General features: G+C 40.3%; 1 protein-coding gene across 3 annotated transcripts in view; it reads right to left on the reverse strand.

Moving 5' to 3' along the window:
• Positions 1-605: 605 nt before the first annotated feature.
• Positions 606-23,521, reverse strand: part of SLC25A24 (solute carrier family 25 member 24) — a 56,497-nt gene continuing 33,581 nt past the window's right edge. For 2 of the 3 annotated variants that reach the window (XM_065872436.1, XM_065872443.1), the window contains exons 7-10: positions 18,830-18,937; positions 17,181-17,348; positions 2,051-2,201; positions 606-790 (exon numbers count right to left, since the gene is read on the reverse strand). In XM_065872436.1, coding sequence (XP_065728508.1) covers positions 606-790; positions 2,051-2,201; positions 17,181-17,348; positions 18,830-18,937 — 612 coding nt within the window. The remainder of the gene's footprint in view (positions 791-2,050; positions 2,202-17,180; positions 17,349-18,829; positions 18,938-23,521) is intronic. The other variant, XM_065872449.1, reaches the window with a different exon arrangement.

Raw genomic sequence — 23,521 nt, forward strand, 5'->3', positions numbered from 1 at the left:
TTGAAGTTCTGCCGCTTATGTTCATTCTTATTCAGCTTTAAAAAAGATTATAGACCTTATACCTATTTGGCTGCTGTAAGATTATGTTTTCATGCAATGATTCTCCATGAATGGTCCTACAAGGAAATTTTAAGAAGTTTAAAAAGACATTCAAAATACATAAATAATTTAAGTTTCTAGGTTTTCCAATCATTTTGTTTTTAAGAAAAAGAGATTTAAGTATAAAGGAACTGGCATAAACTTGAACCAACCAAAATAAAGATCAAAGATTTATAATTCACACAAAGCAAATTTAGTTCAGCAAGTACATCTTTTCAGATTTAGGATTCTAGGCAGAGATTTGTAGAAAGGACTAATAAGAAAAGATATAATTTTATTGCCTTTTCAAAACTGTATGAGCTTATCAAAACAATGATTTTTAGCATTTCTGAATGTATAAAATTGAGTCCAAATGTTTGAAGTTACCAATGATTTGCTCTTCCCTTTTGTGAAAAAAAAAATACAGCTTCTTTTTGCCATGGACTTGTTGCAGCTCTAGGAGAAAAGGTCACTCTGGAGATGGTTGAAAGTTTCAATAATTATGCTAAAGCAAAAAATTCAGCATATCACTTCTGAATTACTCCTAAAGTTTGTCTCATATTTTCATAAACCACATAACTGATGCCTACAGCAGGAAGCACCTTCATAAAGTTTGGGGTGATGCCTCTGTAAAGTCCTGGTATTCCTTCTTTAGAAATTATTCGTCGAAAGAGCCCAACCATGTTCAGCTGTGCGGCTCCTTCTACCATGGCTAGAAAATTAAAAAAGAAACCAGGCTAATTTAATATTCATGCATGTTTTATTATGACTATGCAATTATAATTTAGAATGATTTTCTAGAACGAACAGAATAAAAGGATAAAATTTATTCCAAGGGGCCCAAGAAATAATTCTCCCTGTATGGCACCTAACAGTGAATGCCCTGATTATAACAAATATGAGTGATTACTCTGTGTTAGATATTGAGTTAATTACTTTATATACCAATCCTCTAAGGTAAGTGTTATTATACCCATTTAATAAGTAAGAAATCGGAGGTTTAGAAAGATAGAGAAACTTGTCTCAACACACTTAGCTAGCCAAGTGGGAGAGCTGAAAGCTGATGGTCTTTCTCTTCTGTAAATGGAATGAAAACTGCACAGCACTGAAAGAATCAGTAGCAACATATGTAAAGCAGTTGGCATCTGTCAAATTCTCAGTAAATGGTGGCTGGAGTTGTTTGTTATTATGGGACCTACAACTTTTGAACTGTGATTCCTCCCCACTGTGACACTGTCTCCTCGACTTTGATTACACAGCGCCCTCCTGGCTCTCCTGCCGTCTGATTCAGTATTCTCTTTTCTTATGATTTGCTGGCTTTTATTGCTATGCAAAAGTAGTATTCATTCTGTGCCTTTCTTTCACTTTCTGCTTTATCCCTGGCCAATCTCACCCACTACCATTTCTTTAAACAGTACTCCCTGAGCATCGAGACGCCTCTATCCCCAATCTCTCTTCCGAGTACCAACCTCCCTCCCCCAACCAAGCAGTCAATCATTAATTAACCAGTACTTCCAATATAGATGATCTGTAAATACAAATGTAAAGAGTGGACTGCATGGCAAATGCAAGTTTTACTTTTTGGAACTTTGTGGAGTTTGGGAGTCTTTTTCCTGAATATTTTCGATCGACAGTTGGTTGAGTCCATGGATGCAGAGCCCACGAATATGAAGGGCCAACTGTACTCTTAAAACATGCACTCTCAACGGGAGCATGAAAATCTTACTCTGTGCATAAACCACAGATATACATACAATATATGCACAGAGTATCCGTGGTATTAAAATTTCATGAAGAGGAACTGATTTGCAAAAGAATTTCTAAAAAGCTTCCTTAAGGAGGCCATAATGCAAAAAAGGTTGAGAAATACTCTCTTAAAACCACACTCTGCTGTCTCAGTGGAACCTGAAGTTCCGAAAGCACGTTACTGATGCACTACTTTATCAGTGTCATCCTTTTATCCAAAACTCACCTTGAGCCTGCATGCGTGTTCTCACCAAAGCCAAGGGGTAGCTGGCCAGCTGACCACAGGTGCTGGATAAGGCACCACATCCCAGCAGCACCACGACTCCAGGGTTTACAGAGTCTTTGGCAAAATTATCTAGCCAATGGGACTTCAAGAGCTGTCAGAGAAACAGAAAAGAAGAAAAATAATGAACAACTAACTTTACAACTGCTTTCACTCAATATGATTGTTCTCACAGCTACTCTCATCCTTATGAGACAGGACACATGTCTGCAAGACTGGGCGGCACAGCCACTGTAGGAAGCAGCAGCTCTGTAGAAGCGGGGAAGCCACAGGGGATTCAAAACATGAGAGGTGTGACTGGGTGCTCATCTTCTTCTAACTAAATGTGAAGATCAACAGCACACCAGACTAGGATCTAAACATTTCCTACGGTGCTTATCAATGAAAATAATATAATACTACAAACTGCATCTAATTTTGTACTTTACACATATGTTATTTCATTCAGTCCTTCTACAAAAGCTCTGAGGTGGAGCTATTCTTCTGATTTTAGAAATGAGGAAAATTAGTCTCAGCGGGGTTTTCTAAACAAGGGTGCTGAATCAAGTATATGGATCCTCAGGCTATGCTTCTTCCCTATTATCCTAGGTCTTTGTATTTCCATTAGAAGGCAATTAATTGAGAGAAATGTATAATCTACTTTTTAAATAAAAAATATCTGAAGTATTAAAATATATGCTAATATGTGGGGGAAATTATATACTAGTTTAAATATTTTAAGATAACATGTAACTGCATACTTGGACCTTACAATTATATAATAGGAATATCTCTATAAATTTGAAAACAAAGATTATATTTAAGTGTCTTATTTAAGGTCCACTTAGTACTGTAATATGACAATAAAAAGTCAATAAGCCTAAAGACAACCATGTCTGAACTACAAACATGAGAAAAGAGAAGTGATTCACTAGAAACTAAGCAACTATTTACACTATTAACACCAGAATGGGGGGGGGGGGAGGTAGGAAAATGCACTTTTAAAACAATTAATTTAAAATCCTATAAAATATACATGATCTTGTAAGTCCTCTCTGTGTGTCCCATAATCATTTTCTTCTACATCCTAGGGTCCATTATCATTCCTTGCTTCTCAGATCTCACTATATTTTTTAATTTATTTATTTTATTTATTTTTGTCTCCCCCTCTTTATTGGCTTTGTACCCCTCAATTTATGGATATTCTCAAAATTCTATCACCTTATGAAGGTTCTCTGGTAACATCAAGGTCATAACAGTGGGGTCCTGATCCAATAGGATTAGTGTCTTTATAAGAAGAAATACCAGAGAATTCATTCACTCAACTCTCTCTCCCTCTCCCTCTGGGAACATAGCAAGAAGGCAGCTGTCTGCAAGCCAGTAAGAGAGCCTCACCTCAAACCAAATCAGCCAGAACCCTGATCTTGGACTTCTAGCCTCCAGAACTGTGAAAAAGTAAATTTCTTTTGTTTAACCCTCCCAGTCTCTGGTATTTTGTTATGGTAGCCCAAACATACTAATACACTACCCAAAGCAAACTGCAAATTCAATGTAATCCCTATTCAAATTTCAATGACATTGTTTGAAGAAATAGAAAAAAAAATCAAATAGGATCTTAAGGGACCCCACCTAACCAAAATAACCTTGAAAAAGAACAAAGTTGGAGACCTCACACTTCCTGATTTCAATGTATATTACAAAGCAACAGCAATCAAGATAATGTGGTGCTGGCATAAAGACAGATACACAGAATAATGGAACAAAATAGAGAGCTCAAAAATAAATTCCTGAATACATGGGCACATGATCTTCAACAGAGGTGACAAGACCCCACATTGGGCAAAGGATAGTCTCTTCAACAAATGGTGCTGGGGGGACTTCCCTGGCAGTCCAGTGGTTAAGACTCCGTGCTTCCACTGCAGGGGGCATGGGTTCGATCCCTGGTCAGGCAACTAAGATCCCACATGCTGTGCAGTGGGGCCAAAAATTAATAAACAAAAATGGTGCTGGGAAAACTGGATACCCTCAGGCAAAAGAATGAAGTTGGATCCTTATCTTACAACATATACAAAAAACTAACTCAAAATAAATCCAGGGCTGAAACATAAGACCTAATACTATAAAATTCCTAGGAGAAAACACAGGATAAAAGCTTTAGGACCTTGGCTTTGGCAACAATTTCTTGGATATGATCCCAAAAGCACAGGCAAAAAAGCAAAACTAGACAAATGGATTTCTTCACCTTAAAAACTTCTGTGAAGCAAAGAAAACAACCAACAGAGTGAAAAGGTAACCTACGGAATGGGAGAATATATTTGTAAACCATATATCTGATAAGGATTTAATATCCAAAATATATAAATAACTCCTACAATTAAACAACAATAAAAAATAACCTAATTAAAAAATGGGCAAAGGACTTGAATAGACATTTCTCCAAAGAAGATAAATAAATGGACAACAAGCATATGAAAAGATGCTCAACATCACTTATCAGAGAAATGCAAGTCAAAAGCACAATGAGATATTGTCTCACACCTGTTAGGATGGGCACTATCAAAAAACAAAACCCAGAAACTAAAAAATATTAACAAGGATGAATGAAAACGCACTGTTAGCAGGAATGAAAAATGGTGCAGCTTCTATAGAAAACAGTTTGTTCCTCAAAAAGCTCAACACAGAATTACCATATGACCCAGCAATTCTGTATACTGATAGGTATACACCCAAAGGAACTGAAAGCAGAGACTTGAAGAGAGATCAATACTTGTATCCCTTTGTCCCAAGAGGTGAAAATATCCTTGAAATTAATTCAACCCCTCAACAACTGATGGCATTCCAAGCTCCTCAACCCTATCAGCAGTTTTTGCCCTTAAGACAAGCTTGGAAGGTAACATAAACTTAAAACTCAAGAACGTCCCTGAGAGACTCGGCAAAATCCACAACCCACGTTGGGCAGGTTCATTTGGCTCCCTCAATTAAAATTCAAATTGACCACGGTCAGCCGCTTCCTAACATTAAACAATATTCTTTAAATCTTGAGACCTTAGCAGGAATTAAACCAATCATAGAGGAATACAAAACACAATACCTCATAGTCCCCTACACTAGTCTCTGTAATACACCCATTCCCCTCATTAAGAAACTCCACAAAAGAGGATGGAGATTTGTCCAAGATTTGAGGGCTATTAATAACATTGTTGCATGGCTTCCGGGAAGATGGTGGAAGAGTAAGACGCGGAGATCACCTTCCTCCCCACAGATACACCAGAAATACATCTACACGTGGAACAACTCCTACAGAACACCTACTGAACGCTGGCAGAAGACCTCAGACCTCCCAAAAGGTAAGAAACCCCCCACGTACCTGGGTAGGGCAAAAGAAAAAAGAATAATCAGAGACAAAAGGATAGGGATGGGACCTGCACCAGTGAGAGGGAGCTGTGGAGGAAAGGTTTCCACACACTAGGAAGCCCCTTCACGGGCGGAGACTGCGGGTGGCGGAAGGGGAAAGCTTCGGGGCCGCGGAGGAGGTCACAGCAACAGTGGTGCGGAGGGCAAAGCGGAGAGATTCCCGCACCGAGGATCAGAGCCGACCGGCACTCACCAGCCGGAGAGGCTTGTCTGCTCACCCGCCGGGGCGGGTGGGGCTGGGAGTTGAGACTCAGGCTTCGGTCAGAGCGCTGGGAGAGGACTGGGGTTCACGGCGTGAACACAGCCTGCAGGGGGTTAGTGCACCACGGCCGGCCGGGAGGGAGTCCGGGGAAAAGTCTGGACCTGCCGAACAGGCAAGAGACTTTTTCTTCTCTCTGCTTCCTGGTGCGCGAGGAGAGGGCATTAAGAGCGCTGCTTAAAGGAGTTCCAGAGACAGGCGCGAACCTCGGCTAACAGCGCAGACCCCAGAGACGGGCGGCAGACACTAAGGCTGCTGCTGCCACCACCAAGGGGCCTGTGTGCGAGCACAGGTCACTATCCACACCCCTCTTCTGCGGAGCCTGTGCAGCCCGCCACTGCCAGGTTCCCGGGATCCAGGGACAACTTCCCCGGGAGAACGCACGACACGCCTCTGGCTGGTGCAACGTCACGCTTGCCTCTGCCACCGCAGGCCCGCCCCGCACACAGTGCCCCTCCCTCCCCCCCGCCCCCCGGCCTGAGGGAGCCAGAGCCCCCAATCAGCGGCTCCTTTAACCCCGTCCTGTCTGAGACAAGAACACACAGACGCCCTCCAGCGACCTACACACAGAGGCGGGGCCAAATCTAAAACTGAGTCCCGGGAGCTGTGTGAACAAAGAAGAGAAAGGGAAATCTCTCAAAGCAGCGGATTAAAGCTCCACAATCAACTTGATGTACCCTGCATCTGTGGAATATATGAATAGACAACGAATCATCCCAAATTAAGGAGGTGGACTTTGAGAGCAAGATTTATGATTTTTTCCCCTTTTCCTCTTTTTGTGAGTGTGTATGTTTATGCTTCTGTGTGAGATTTTGTCTGTATAGTTTTGCTTCCACCATTTGTCCTACGGGTCTATCTGTCCATGTTTTTGTTTTTGTTTTTAATTTTTTTCTTAATAATTACTTTTTATTTTAATAATTTTATTTTACTTTATTTTCTTTCTTTCTTTCTTTCCTTACTTCCCTCCTTTAGACAATGAATCATCCCAAATTGAGGAGGTGGACTTTTAGAGCAAGATTTATGATTTTCTCCCCTTTTCCTTTTTTGTGAGTGTGTATGTGTATGCTTCTGTGTGAGATTTTGTATGTATAGCTTTGCTTCCACCATTTGTCCTACGGTTCTACCCGTCCCTTTTTTTTTTGTCTTAATAATTATTTTTTTACTTTAATAACTTTACTATATTTTACCTTATTTTATTTTACTTCATCTTCTTTCTTTTTTTCCTTCCTTCCCTCCTTCCTTCCTTCCTCCCTCCCTCCTTTATTTATTTCTTTTCTATCTTTCTTTCTTTATTTTCTTTCTTTCTTTCTACTTATACTAATTATTTCTTTCTACTTTTTCTCCCTTTTATTCTGAGCCGTGTGGATGAAAGCCTCTTGGTGCTGCAGCCAGGAGTCAGTGCTGTGCCTCTGAGGTGGAGAGCCAACTTCAGGACACTGGTCCACAAGAGACCTCCCAGCTCCACATATCAAACGGCAAAAATCTCCCAGAGATCTCCATCTCAACACCAGCACCCAGCTTCACACAACGAATAGCAAGCTACAGTGCTGGACATCCTATGCCAAACTAGCAAGACAGGAACACAACCCCACCCATTATCAAAGAGGCTGCCTAAAATTATAAGAAGTCCACAGACACCATAAAACACACCACCAGACGTGGACCTGCCCACCAGAAAGACAAGATCCAGCCTCATCCACCACAACACAGGCACTAGGCCCCTCCACCAGGAAGCCTACACAACCCACTGAACCAACCTTAGCAACTGGGGAAAGACACCAAAAACAGCAGGAACTACGAACCTGCAGCCTGCAAAAAGGAGACCCCAAACACAGTAAGATAAGCAAAATGAGAAGACAGAAAATAACACAGCACATGAAGGAACAAGATAAAAATGCACCAGACCTAACATATTAAGAGGAAATAGGCAGTCTACCTGAAAAAGAATTCAGAATAATGATAGTAAAAATGATCCAAAAGCTTGGAAATAGAATAGACAAAATGCAAGAAACATTTAACAAGGACCTAGAAGAACTAAAGATGAAAAAAACAACGATGAACAACAAAATAAATGAAATTAAAAATACTCTAGATGAGATCAATAGCAGAATAACCGAGGCAGAAGAACGGATAAGTGACCTGGAAGATAAAATAGTGGAAATAACTACTGCAGAGCAGAATAAAGAAAAAAGAGTGAAAAGAACTGAAGACAGTCTCAGAGACCTCTGGGACAACATTAAACACACCAACATTCGAATTATAGGGGTTCCAGAAGAAGAAGAGAAAAAGAAAGGGACTGAGAAAATATTTGAAGAGATTATAGTTGAAAAATTCCCTAATATGGGAAAGGAAATAGTTAATCAAGTCCAGGAAGCACAGAGAGTCCCATACAAGATAAATCCAAGGAGAAACGCACCAAGACACATATTAATCAAAATGTCAAAAATTAAATACAAGAAAACATATTAAAAGCAGCAAGGGAAAAACAACAAATAACACACAAGGGAATCCCCATAAGGTTAACAGCTGATCTTTCAGCAGAAACTCTGCAAGCCAGAAGGGACTGGCAGGACATATTTAAAGTGATGAAGGAGAAAAACCTGCAACCAAGATCACTCTACCCAGCAAGGATCTCATTCAGATTTGATGGACAAATTAAAACCTTTTCAGACAAGCAAAAGCTGATAGAGTTCAGCACCACCAAACCAGCTTTACAACAAATGCTAAAGGATCTTCTCTAGGCAAGAAACACAAGAGAAGGAAAAGACCTACAATAATGAACCCAAAACAATTAAGAAAATGGAAATAGCAACATACATATCAAAAATTACCTTAAATGTAAATGGACTAAATGCTCCCACCAAAAGACACAGATTGGCTGAATGGATACAAAAACAAGACCCATATATATGCTGTCTACAAGAGACCCACTTCAGACCTAGAGACACACACAGACTGAAAGTACGGGGATGAAAAAAGATATTCCATGCAAATGGAAACCAAAAGAAAGCAGGAGTAGCAATTCTCATATCAGGCAAAATAGACTTTAAAATAAAGACTATTAGAAGAGAAAAAGAAGGACACTATATAATGATCAAGGGATCAATCCAAGAAGAAGATATAACAATTGTAAATATTTATGCACCCAACATAGGAGCACCTCAATACATAAGGCAAATACTAACAGCCATAAAAGGGGAAATCGACAGTAACACAATCAGAGTACGGGACTTTAACACCTCACTTTCACCAATGGACAGATCAACAAAAATGAAAATAGATAAGGAAACACAAGCTTTAAATGACACATTAAATAAGATGGACTTAATTGATATTTATAGGACATTCCATCCAAAAACAACAGAATACACATTTTTCTCAAGTGCTCATGGAACATTCTCCAGGATAGATCATATCTTGGGTCACAAGTCAAGCCTTGGTAAATTTAAGAAAATTGAAATTGTATCAAGTATCTTTTCTGACCACAGTGCTATGAGACTAGATATCAATTACAGGAAAAGGTCTGTAAAAAATACAAACACATGGCGGCTAAACAATACACTACTTAATAATGAAGTGATCACTGAAGAAATCAAAGAGGAAATCAAAAAATACCTAGAAACAAATGACAATGCAGACATGATGACCCAAAACCTATGGGATGCAGCAAAAGCAGTTCTAAGAGGGAAGTTTATAGCAATACAATCCTACCTCAAGAAACAAGAAAAATCTCAAATAAACAACCTAACCTTGCACCTAAAGCAATTAGAGAAAGAAGAACAAAAAACCCCCAAAGTTAGCAGAAGGAAATAAATCATAAAAATCAGGTCAGAAATAAATGAAAAAGAAATGAAGGAAACGATAGCAAAGATCAATAAAACTAAAAGCTGGTTCTTTGAGAAGATAAACAAAATTGATAAACCATTAGCCAGACTCATCAAGAAAAAAAGGGAAAAGACTCAAATCAATAGAATTAGAAATGATAAAGGGAGAAGTAACAACTGACACTGCAGAAATACAAAAGATCATGAGAGATTACTACAAGCAACTCTATGCCAATAAAACGGACAACCTGGAAGAAATGGAAAAATTCTTAGAAATGCACAACCTGCCAAGACTGATTCAGGAAGAAATAGAAAATATGAACAGACAAATCACAAGCACTGAAATTGAAACTGTGATTAAAAATCTTCCAACAAAGAAAAGCCCAGGACCAGATGGCTTCATAGGCGAATTCTATCAAACATTTAGAGAAGAGCTAACACCTATCCTTCTCAAACTCTTCCAAAATATAGCAGAGGGAGGAACACTCCCAAACTCGTTCTACGAGGCCACCATCACCCTGATTCCAAAACCAGACAGGGATGTCACAAAGAAAGAAAACTACAGGCCAGTATCACTGAGGAACATAGATGCAAAAATCCTCAACAAAATACTAGCAAACAGAATCCAACAGCACATTAAAAGGATCATACACCATGATCAAGTGGGGTTTATCCCAGGAACGCAAGGATTCTTCAGTATACGCAAATCAATTAACATGATACACCATATTAACAAACTGAAGGAGGAAAACCATATGATCATCTCAATAGATGCAAAGAAAGCTTTTGACAAAATTCAACACCCATTTATGATAAAAACCCTCCAGAAAGTAGGCATACAGGGAGCTTTCCTCAACATAATAAAGGCCATATATGACAAACCCACAGCCAACATCGTCCTCAATGGTGAAAAAATGAAACCATTTCCACTAAGATCAGGAACAAGACAAGGTTGCCCACTCTCACCACTATTATTCAACTGAGTTTTGGAAGTTTTAGCCACAGCAACCAAAGAAAAGGAAATAAAAGGAATCCAAATCGGAAAAGAAGAAGTAAAGCTGTCACCGTTTGCAGATGACATGATACTATACATAGAGAATCCTAAAGGTGCTACCAGAAAACTACTAGAGCTAATCAATGAATTTGGTAAAATAGCAGGATACAAAATTAATGTACAGAAATCTCTGGCATTCCTATACACTAATGATGAAAAATCTGAAAGTGAAATCAAGAAAACACTCCCATTTACCATTGCAAAAAAAGAATAAAGTATCTAGGAATAAACCTACCTAAGGAGACAAAAGAACTGTATGCAGAGAATTATAAGACACTGATGAAAGAAATTAAAGATGATACAGATAGATGGAGAGATATACCATGTTCTTGGATTGGAAGAATCAACATTGTGAAAATTACTCTACTACCCAAAGCAATCTACAGATTCAATGCAATCCCTATCAAACTATCAAAGGCATTTTTCACAGAACTAGAACAAAAAATCGCACAATTTGTGTGGAAACACAAAAGACCCCGAATAGCCAAAGCAGTCTTGAGAACGAAAAACGGAGCTGGAGGAATCAGGCTCCCGGACTTCAGACTATACTACAAAGCTAGAGTAATCAACACAGTATGGTACTGGCACAAAAACAGAAAGATAGATCAATGGAACAGGATAGAAAGCCCAGAGATAAACCCACGCACATATGGTCACCTTATCTTTGATAAAGGAGGCAGGAATGTACAGTGGAGAAAGGACAGCCTCTTCAATAAGTGGTGCTGGGAAAACTGGACAGGTGCATGTAAAAGTATGAGATTAGGTCATTCCCTAACACCATACACAAAAATAAGGTCAAAATGGATTAAAGACCTACATGTAAGGCCAGAAACTATCAAACTCTTAGAGGAAAACATAGGCAGAACACTCTATGACATAAATCACAGCAAGATCCTTTTTGACCCACCTCCTAGGGAAATGGAAATAAAAACAAAGATAAACAAATGGGACCTAATGAAACTTCAAAGCTTTTGCACAGCAAAGGAAACCATAATCAAGACCACAAGACAGCCCTCAGAGTGGGAGAAAATATTTGCAAATGAAGCGACTGACAAAGGATTAATCTCCAAAATTTATAAGCAGCTCATGCAGCTCAATAACATAAAAACAAACAACCCCATCCAAAAATGGGCAGAAGACCTAAACAGACATTTCTCCAAAGAAGATATACAGACTGCCAACAAACACATGAAAGAATACTCAACATCATTAATCATTAGAGAAATGCAAATCAAAACTACAATGAGATATCATCTCACACCAGTCAGAATGGGCATCATCAAAAAATCTAGAAACAATAAATGCTGGAGAGGGTGTGGAGAAAAGGGAACACTCTTGCACTGTTGGTGGGAATGTAAATTGATACAGCCACTATGGAGAACAGTATGGAGGTTCCTTAAAAAACTACAAATAGAACTACCATATGACCCAGCAATCCCACTGTTGGGCATATACCCTGAGAAAACTATAATTCAAAAAGAGTCGGGGCTTCCCTGGTGGCGCAGTGGTTGAGAGTCCGCCTGCCGATGCAGGGGACGCGGGTTCGTGCCCCGGTCCGGGAAGATCCCACATGCCGCGGAGCGGCTGGGCCCGTGAGCCATGGCCGCTGAGCCTGCGCGTCCGGAGCCTGTGCTCCGCAACGGGAGAGGCCACAACAGTGAGAGGCCCAAGTACCGCAAAAACAAAACAAACAAAAAATAATAAATAGCTTCTTTAAAAAAAAAAAAAAAAGAGTCATGTACCAAAATGTTCATTGCAGCTCTATTTACAATAGCCCGGAGATGGAAACAACCTAAGTGTCCATCATCGGATGAATGGATAAAGAAGATGTGGCACATATATACAATGGAATATTACTCAGCCATAAAAAAAAACGAAATTGAGCTATTTGTAATGAGGTGGATGGACCTAGAGTCTGTCATACAGAGTGAAGTAAGTCAGAAAGAGAAAGACCAATACCGTATGCTAACACATATATATGGAATTTAAGAAAAAAAATGTCATGAAGAACCTAGGGGTAAGACAGGAATAAAGACACAGACCTACTAGAGAATGGACTTGAGGATATGGGAAGGGGGAATTTTAAGCTGTGACAAAGTGAGAGAGAGGCATGGACATATATACACTACCAAACGTAAGGTAGATAGCTAGTGGGAAGCAGCCGCATAGCACAGGGATATCAGCTTGGTGCTTTGTGACCGCCTGGAGGGGTGGGATAGGGAGGGTGGGAGGGAGGGAGACGCAAGAGGGAAGAGATATGGGAACATATGTATATGTATAACTTATTCACTTTGTTATCAAGTAGAAACTAACACACCATTGTAAAACAATTATACTACAATAAAGATGTAAAAAATTTTTAAAAATTAAAAAATTAACATTGTCATCAATCATCATCCAGTTGCCCTTAACCCTCATACCCTTTTAATGGCAATACCTACAGAGAATAAATTTTTCACTATAACTGACCCCTGTAGCACCTTTTTCAGCATCTCTGTGGATTGTGAAAGTAAAATTTTATTTGCTTTCATGTGGGAAGGACAATACATCTGGACTGTCATGCCACAAGTCTAGACTAAAAGCCCTTCCTACTTTTTACAGATCCTAAAAGCAGATTTAGCAGGTGTCATTTTTCTGTAAGTGTCCATCCTTTTCAATAGGTTGATGACCTTCTTTGCTCATCTTCCAACGGGGCAAGTGAGCAAGACAGCATCCATCTCCCCAAGCTGTTAGCAACTAAAGGTCATAAAGGTCTCTAAAGAGAAATTACAACTTATTCAAACACAGGTCAAATACCTAGGACCCTTGATCTCGGATTAAGGACTGCTTTAAGACCCTAATAGGATTCAAAGTGTCTTAAATTTCCCATAGCCACAGACCAAAAGACAACTTTAAAGATATTTTGGGCTGACTGGATACTACAGAAACTGGATACTTAATTTTTTAGTTGCCCAGCCTCTCAAAGCTTAAAGACAAGATCCTTCAGAGTGGGAAGAAAACGTCTTTAGGGCTCCAGAACCTGAAAAGTGGACTCTGCAGTCCCCTGCTTTAGGACATACTAATGATTAGCTTCCCCTTTTCCATTTCATGTTCGAAAGAAGAGAAATGGCTTAGGAGTGCTTACTCAAAGGCACAGAGGTCAACACCAACACCTTGGATATTACACTCAACAATCAGACCTGTAGCCAGAGACCTTCCTCCAGCATGAGAGCTATTTCAACAGCAACAGCCCTGACAGCATCAACTGAGGAAATAGTCATGGGCTCTCCACTCACCATCTATGTTCCCCCATGCGGTAGGAGGCTTGCACAATTCTCATCACACTCAACACCTTCCTGCAAGCTGTCTTACCCCGCATGAAATACCATTACTGACTTCTCACACAACCCTTTCCCGCTACAACAACTTCAACCCTGCAACCCTTCTCCCTTTACTTAGTGACAAAACTCCTCATGACTGTCTGACCCTGACTGATCAGTTATTAACCCTCAGAGCTGACTTATAAGAAACCTCTGTTGCTAACATTGAGATTTCATGGCTTACCGATGGTTCTTGTTTGAAAAACGGCAAAGGAAAATATTGTACTGGGTATGCAATCATCTGCTCCTTTGAAGTAACTGAGGCAGCTCCACTGCTGACCGCTACTTCAGCCCAGCAGGCAGAACTCCATGGTTTAACTAGAGATTGCACCCTAGCAGAAGGTAGAACTGTGAATACCTATACAGATTGTCGCTTTGCCTTTAGGGTAGCTGAGGACTTTGGCATGCTTTAGAAACCAAGAGGATTCTTAGCCTCAGGGGGAAGCCAGATTAAGAATGAAAATTGGGTCAATAAATTGTTGGAATCGATCCAACTTCCATCTATCCTAGCCATCATTAGGGTACCTGGGCATCCAAAATTAAATTCAGATGAAAACAAAAGAAATAACTTGGCTAATCAGGCCACAAGGACAACTGCCTTACAAGCCACCAAATCTCCTAGGAGTCATTTCCTGTGCCTCCCTGCTGCCCAATGGTCTAACCCTATGACACTGACTCCTTGAAATAACCACTGGAAATTAAAAATTCCCCCCCAACATGGGACATGACTTTCTGGGACGGGTCCATCCCAGCAATGTGAGACAAAGCAAATCTGTAAGTTGACTGGCAATGCTTTTAGAGAATGATCTTGATCAAAAGGGGGATATGTGACGTAAGATGGAGTCACTTATGTCAGGGGGTTTTAAAATGAAGCTGGAAGGCCACTCAGGAGGTGGACCTTATGCCTGTCTCACCAGGTGGAACCATAAACGTATGAACTAGGCCACACCACAGATAGTCCAAGAACTCTGCAAGAACACCTGCATCTTGTCACAGTAATGAACTCTTACCTCCCTCTAATGATAGCCTTAGCAATCAATCATGTTTAGTCAACTAGGTTCTGCCTTCAGCTCCAACTAAAATTCTTTGTAATGCAAACCTCCCTTCTTTACCATTTAAAACCCCTGACTCGGGCTTCCCTGGTGGCGCAGTGGGTGAGAGTCCGCCTGCCGATGCAGGGGACACGGGTTCGTACCCTGATCCAGGAGGATCCCACATGCCGCAGAGCGGCTGGGCCTGTGAGCCATGGCCGCTGAGCCTGCGCATCCAGAGCCTGTGCTCCGCAACGGGAGAGGCCACAACGGTGAGAGGCCCGCGTACCGCAAAAAAAAACAAAAAACAAAAAACCCCCCAGAAAACCCCTGACTTTTATTCCCTAGCAGACACTGTTCAGATTGATACGCAAATCTGTGTGTACCGAATTGCAATTCTTTGATCCCAAATAAATGCACTGTGTTTGATTATTGCCTCCTAGGTTTCTTCAGGTTGACAAGTACAAGGAATGAATCTGTACTACCCACATCAGTCTCTTGGTTTTATCCATGTTAAATTTTAACAAACCAAAGAAAATGTGCCATTTTTGCTTATTTTTCTCCCCTCAGAAAAATCCCTAATATCATCTGCTAAGCTGAACAACTGTATCTGTAATAACCTTTTTTTTAATTGAAGTACAGTGAATTTACAATGTTTTATTAGCTTCAGGTGTACAGCAAAGTGATTCAGTTATACATTCTTGTTTTCAGATTCTTTTCCATTATAGGTTATTACAAGACATTGAATATAGTTCCCTGTGCTATACAGCAGGTCCTTGTTGTTAACTATTTTATACATAGTGGTATGTATATGTTAACCCCAAACTCCTAATTTATCCCTCCCACTCCCACTATCCCCTCTGGCAACTATAAGTTTGTTTTCTATGTCTGTGAGTCTATTTCTGTTTTATAAATAAGTTCATTTATATCATTTTTTTAGGTTCCACATATAAGTGATATCATACGATATTTGTCTTTCTGTCTTTCACATAATATGATAATCTCTAGTTCTATCCATGTTGCTGTAAATAGCATTATTTCATTCTTTTTTATGGCTGAGTAATATTCCATTGTGTATAAATACATCTTCTTTATCTATTCATCTGTTGATGGACACTTAGGTTAACTTCCATGTCTTAGGTATTGCAAACAGTGCTGCTATGAACACTGGGGTGCATGTATCTTTTCAAATTAGAGTTTGCTCCGGATATACGCCCAGGAGTGGGATTTCTCGATCATATGGCAGTTCTATTTTAATTTGGCAAGGAACCTCACTACTGTTCTCCATAGTGGCTGTGCCAATTTACATTCTCACCAACAGTGCAGAAGGGTTCCCTTTTCTCCACACCATTATTATTCCTTTTCTCCACAGCATTTATTATTTGTAGACTTTTTAATGATGGCCATTCTGACTGGTGTGAGGTGATACCTAATTATAATTTTGATGTGCATTTCTCTAGTAGTTAGCGATATCGAGCATCTTTTCATGTGCCTGTTGGCCATCTGTATGTCTTCTTTGGAGAAATGTCTATTTAGGACTTCTACCCATTTTTTGATTGGGTTGTTCTTTTGATATTAAGCTATTTGTGTATTTTAGAAATTAATCCCTTGTTGGTAGCATCGTTTGCAAATATTTTATCCCAGTCCATTGGTTGTCTTTTTGTTTTGTTTATGGTTTCCTTTGTTGTGCAAAAGATTTTAAGTTTAATTAGGTCCCACTTGTTTATTTTTGTTTTTATTTCCATTACTCTCGGAAACGGGTCCAAAAAAATATTGCTGTGATTGCTGTGATTCTGCCTATGTTTTCCTCTAGGAGTTTTATAGTATCCAGTCATACATTTAGGTCTTTAATCTATTTTGATTTAATTTGTGTATATGGTGCTAGAGAAGTGAACAACTATATCTGAATGTGAGAGTATTCTCTTCATTAATAAAAATAATTAACAGGGAAATCTAATACAAAAGTGACCACAGGCATATGGGGTCTCATATTCAAGGAACTTGAAAAGAAAGATAAAAGAATACACCCTTGAATCTACTTTTGGTCACAAACTGTTTCCTGATACATATGTACCTCTCTATATAAAGTCAAATTCTAACAATGAGAACTATTTAACTACATTTTCAGATTCAAAAGATTGCTACAAACTCACCTCATACACAGCAAGATCTATACCTGCATAAGGTATGATGCCTAATAAATTGGGAACGTAACCTTTGTAAAAAGCTCCCATGCCTTCATGTTTCAAAATCTTCTTGGCACAATCAAACATCCCAGAGTATTGTCCAGTTTTGCCTACAGCCAGCCTGGTTTTCAGAACCTGGTTATGAGAGAATATAATGAATATTATTATTCACATCAACGCTATCATCACAGAATTCAAAAGACGTCACTTTACAAAGAACAAATATCTAGCATACATTGTCACTCAAATGACTGTCCAGTTTGTTGATGTGTTCTCTCTCACAAATTATCTCTCTTAAGGGTCTAAGACCAGAGCCAAGAAGATCCCTTTTGCTGTAAAGATGATCTGAATTAGGGCAGTAGCAGAGGAAATAGAAGATAATCTATTGACATCTTAACAAAATTGTGATGTATTAGATATGGAGGGTGGGGAAAATGGTAGTGTAAAGGATGATCCCAGTGTTTCTAGCTTGGAACTTGGGATGGGGCCGGCAGAGAAGAGGGAAGGTGATGCTATTAACTGAGATGGAGGATATAAGAGGAAGCCTAGGTATTGAGTTAGGACATTTTTTGAGGGGTGTGTGGAGTAATATGAACAACCATGTTAAGATGCCTGCAAGGAAAGCTATATGAATATGCATACCACAAAGGTGAAAACTAACAGTATTTCTTAAGCTTATCAGTTATTGAAAAACGCTTTGTCATATCAATAAAGATATCCACATCTACAATATTATTCTTGCTCTAAAGCAGGAGTTGGCAAACTTTTTCTATAAAGTAAATATTTTCGTCTTTGCAGGACAGAAATACCAGGTCTCTGTTGCATATTCTTTGGTATTGCTTTTTCGTTGTTGTTGTTTTTAAACCACCTTAAAAGGTAAAAATATGAAAACCATCCTTAGCTCAAGGGTTGTACAAAACAGTCCACAGGTCCATGGTTTGCTAACCTATGTTCTAATAAAAGGATGTCCAGTTAGGATTACCACCACCTAATCAAATTCTAAGGTTCCATTACGAACTTTATGGTACAGAAACTCTTTGGAGAGGAATGGGTGCTATAATTCTTATCAACACTATGGGAGCCAGCCTCCAAGATGGCCCCCAACTATCCCTGCCTCCTGGTATTCACACCATGTGTAGTCCCCTTCCACACTCTACCAGGCGTGGTCTTTGTGACCAACAGAATAGAGCAGATGTGACCAAAGATTGCAGCTTCTATCTTGGGTGCTCTCTTTGATGACTGATTTGGAAAAACCAGCTACCATGTTGTGAGGATACTCAAGCATCCTATGGAGAGGACCCTGCAATAAGGAACTGATATCTTCAACCAACAGCCAGGGAAACCTGGCAACAAACACGTGAATAAGCTTGAAAACAGATCCATTCCCAGTTGAACCTTGCAGTGACTGCAGCCCTGGCTGACACCCTGCTATAGGCTGTGAGAAACCCTGAGCCAGAGGAACCCAGCTAAGCTACACCCAGATTCCTGATCCACAGAAACCGTGAGATTATATATACTTGTTGTTTTAAACTGTTAATCTTGGGATAACTTGTTACACAGTAATAGATAATAATACAAACACCGTTCATGCAATCAGACTTCACAATGGTACTTACCTCCATAGGATAAATAAGTGTCTGTGCAGTTGCTCCAGCCATGGAACCAGAAACGAATCTCTCAAAGGTTCCTACTTTTTGTCCTTCCTCAGTAAGCAACTTCTTGTACTGTGTAAATAAAGTTTTAAATGCACATTAATACCTGCTACAGAATGAATTGTGTTCTCCCCCCCCTTTCCCATCCCCCCCACAAATTCATATGTTGAAACTGTAACCTCCAATGTGATAGTATTTGGAGCTGGGGCCTTTGGGAGGTAATTATGGTTTGATCATGAGGTGGGGCCTCTCTCTCTTTCTCTCTTTCTTTCACACACATGCTCACTCTCTCCCTCCTTCCTTCCCTACCCCTCACCCCTGTCTCTCTCTCTCCCCCCAACATGTATGCACCAAGGAAAGGCCATGTGAGCACACAGTGAGAGGGTGGCCATCTGCAAGCCAGGGAGAGAGCCCTCACTGGAAACTGAATTGGTCAGCACTGTGACGACAGACTCCCCAGCTCTAGAACTGTGAGAAATAAACTTCTGTTGTTTAAACAATCCAGCGTATGGTATTTTGTTATGGCAGGCCAAGCTAAGACAATACAAAAATACAAATCAGCTCCTAGAAGTCAATTGACAATATGATGTTTCTCAAAATGCACATTAATTATTAATTGTTAATGCACTGCATTAACAATATCTAACAGAAAAGCAAGGTTTGAATGCTAATACATTCAGTTTACTGGACAGTGATTTTCAAGTTAGAATTCCACAAAACACAGATGATCCACAGAGGGGACCCGGTAGCTCCTTTGCTAAAACAGATTCATCACAACGTTCTTCCTCAGATGCACAGGTTAATAAAGTGTTCACAATTTTTAGATATTTTCCCCATAGTTTTCCTTCTTTTAAGATGAGTTTATTTTCACCAGTATAAGTAAAACTAATAAATAAGTGACAAATATTAACAAAACAACTTAGAAAGACAGTTTTTGTAGGTAATACATTTAACCATACTAACATCTCGACCCCAGAGCCCACCTGGCCCACCAGTACTAAAGCAACCGACATGGCTGATCTGGCCAAAGGGGGAAATCTGGCACAAATGCAGCCGAAATACCGATAGGGCAGGATGTTAACATCATGGGCTCCACAGTCAGGCAGACCTGGGCTTGAACCCTAGGTCTACGTGGCCCTGAGCAAGTTTATGAACATGTCCACATGCAGTTTCCTCATCTGTGATAACCCCAGTTTCACGGGGTTGTTGAAAGAATTTGATCAGATAATACACGTAACACAGCACAGTGCTGGGCAAATGGCAAATGTTCAGTAAATGTTATTGTTGTTGTTATTACTAATATATTCAATATTGTCTTTCTACAACTTGGAGAGAAAATCTCTGTCCGAACACAGGCTGTGGTTATAAGCCAGGTAAACCAGATTCCTTCTCCTAGAAATGTGAGGTGGGTCTACAGGTATAATTAGGCACTGACACCTGAGGGAGAAATGGATAAAGCAATAGAGAAGCAGACACATGGAGAAGGGACAGGTCAGTGAGGTTCCACTTTCTGCACTTCCTGAGGCTCCTCCCCTTAATGCCGCAGGCACCTCCAGCCTGCTTCCCTGAGCCAGTCTCTGTTCCTTGGGATCCAAAGAGCTCAATGCAAAAACACAGGAATACTTTCTCCTAGTAAAACTGTGTTTCTCTGCTCATGATAAAAATTAAATATATTACGATTTCACAAAGTTCCCCAAATAGCAGATATCTGCTTACCCCCAAAGATCAATGTTTCCACAGGCTCTATTTCCTGAACTACACCAGAATGTTAACCAAAACTCCCTTCTGCGTAGGCCCTATTGATTTTCCTGCATGTCAGATTATCACAATCATTAAATATAATTTATTGAAAACCGTCCTGCATATGAACAGGAACCTCAGAGACATCGTTTACATAGTGTACCCCCATCCCAAAAGCACCTATCAAAAGTATTCTTTAGTGATTGGTGAATAAATATTTAAAGTGTAGGGGTTTGGGGCTCCTGCACCCCGGAACATACAATGCACAAAGGTAAGAGTTGAGGACAGAGAGCCTGTACAGGGTTAGGCAAAGGGACAGGTGCTTAACACTACGTCATCAAGCTTAATTCCTACCCCAGAAAGGAGGTAACAGTCACAGAGACTTTAAGTGGCTTGCTCAAGGCCACAGAATTTGACTTTCTCAAAGATGACTTAGCTGTGCTCTCAAAGCCAGCCTAAAATCCTTTTCAGGATTTTAATTTTCTTCCTTCCTTTCTTTCTTTCTCTCTTTCTTCCTTCTTTTCTTTTCTTTTTTCTTTTCTTTCCTTCTCTTCCTTCCTTCCTCCCTCCCTCCCTTCCTTTCTTTCTTTCAATTTTCTTTGTTTCTTTCTTTTTCTTTCTTTCCATCCATCCTATCTATCTCAACTGTCTCTCCATTTGTTAGAATACCTATTTCAACCTTCTCCATTTTCCTCCAGCTTCCAATACCGCTTCCTCCCTCATTCTCAAAAAAAGTCCTTTCTTGGGAACTCAAGGAAGAACAGAGGCCACCAGGCAAGGATATCTTGGTATTCCTGCCCACTTCCCACACAATCACCCACATCCACTTATATCTTTTTCTTCCCAAGCTGACATGAGAACAGTCCTCCACACAGTCAAAGGCTAATCCTGCCAGCAGACTGGTTAGTACCCATTTCTCCCCCAGCCCCTCCACCCCCCACTCCCTAGTCCACACACATACTTCCTCTGAATACCTGCTGCACTTGTCGTCAGTCTCTCCCACTTATATTTTTTAACCTCCTTCTTTGTATTGACATGCTTCCTTCAGCCATAGGCATGTCATCAAAATGAAACGTATCAAAACCCAACATGCTTCTAACCTATCACTCTCTCCCTCTTCTTTTCTCCTTCCCTTCACTGAAGTCAAGCTCCCGACAAAGGTGTCTACTGTCCAGTTTTCTTCACCTCCTGTTCACTTCAGCTCATTTCAATTGGTTTATCATCTCATTACCTCACTGAAACATTTATACCAAGCTTTCCCGTCTCGGAGCTGGTAAATTCTGAAAGATAAACTGTTTATTGTATTTAGTACCCTGCAGTATTTGACCCTTCATGGAACCCTCTTTTTCCTCTGACTTCTAGGCCGTCACTTTCTCTGGATTTCCTCCTGTCTCTTTGGCTTCTCTTTCTCAGTCTCCTCTACAAGTTTCTCCTACTTCTCCCTGGACATATCCCCAGAATTGTTCTCATTCTATAAGCCTTCCTGAGGGCTCCATTCCAAAGGCTTTTCACCTCAATCACATCCTCCCTGTCCTACTGGACAGCTCCTTGTACGTGTTACAGAAATAGCTCAAACCCAGCATGCCCAAAATGCAACCTGTCGTTTTACCTCAAAATCAGTTCCTCTTGTTCCTCTTATTGTGTTCTCTACATACTTAGTTGCTCAAGTTAGAAACCAGAGTATCACCCTTGATTCCTCTTTCTCACCTCTACATTCACTCAGTGAGTTCCGTTCTTTCTATTTCCCAAAATAGTTTTCAGTTCATTTCAGTTTTTCTTCAATCACTACAGCCGTCTCCTTATACTGGTCCTCATCATTTCTTACCTGAATTCCTGATATATTTCCTTAAATAGTCTCCCTGCCTCAACTACAGCCTCACTCTCTTCCAATACCTCTTCACTTTTTCTCCACATTGATCTTTCTTAAATGTAAATATACTTATTCCACTTCCCTATGTAAGATGCTTCAATAACCCCCTCACCACATTCGGGATAAAATCTAGACTCCTATCACATCTGGCTCCTGCCTACCTGTCCAGCCTGCTTTCATCATCATCTTCCCGGACACACACTCCACTACACTTAAGCCCAGTGGACCACCTTCAGCTTCCTTAGTGAGTGATGCTCTCCTGTGCCAACATTTCTGTCCACAGGCTGCTGCTTCTGCTCAAATACCCATCTTCCCCTTCATCTTAATGGACTGAAGACTCACACTCATTCAATGAGGATTTACTGGCACTGGGCAAGGTGCTGGGAACACACACCTGAAAACAGATCCTGCCTAAGGAAGCTCACAGTCTCCTTAAGAAGAGAGATAAGTACTGAGATCATCAGAATTCAGTGTGAGAGTGCTAACAGAGGGAAACAAAGGGAAGGTGTCCTGGAGGAAATAACTCCCGAGCAAAGTCTTGAAAGATGTTCACCACCATATGACCTCTAGGAAGAGGAATGGTGTGTGTGTGTGTGTCACTGGAGTGGGGGGTGGGGGAGGGATGACTGTAAAGTACCCTTGGGATATGTAAGCGGAGATGCACAGATATGCAGTGCTCAGGTGGATGTGCAGGTATAGAGACGAAGAGAAGAATGTTAGAATGGAAAGCAGTTAGAATGCAGATGGCAGCTGAAACCATGGGAACACAACACCGTACTGCCACCCTGTTCCTGATACAATTGAACTGCTATGGCAATGAGGACCCAGATGGACTGCAGCTTTATCCCATGTTGATGTGTTTAAGAGAGCTGCGTACCAGGCTGAAAATATTCTTTTCTTTGTTTTCTAAGCTATTAGTTATTCAATGAACAAGACCTACCTGAATACAAAAGTGAGCTAGTTAGGTACTCTAGGAAATTTGAGAATATATATGGCATAACATTTATGCCAAGGTAGTTTATAATTTACTGGGATAAACAATGGGT

The sequence above is a fragment of the Phocoena phocoena genome, chromosome 1 (genome assembly GCF_963924675.1).
Source record: "Phocoena phocoena chromosome 1, mPhoPho1.1, whole genome shotgun sequence".
NCBI classification, from domain to species: domain Eukaryota; kingdom Metazoa; phylum Chordata; class Mammalia; order Artiodactyla; family Phocoenidae; genus Phocoena; species Phocoena phocoena.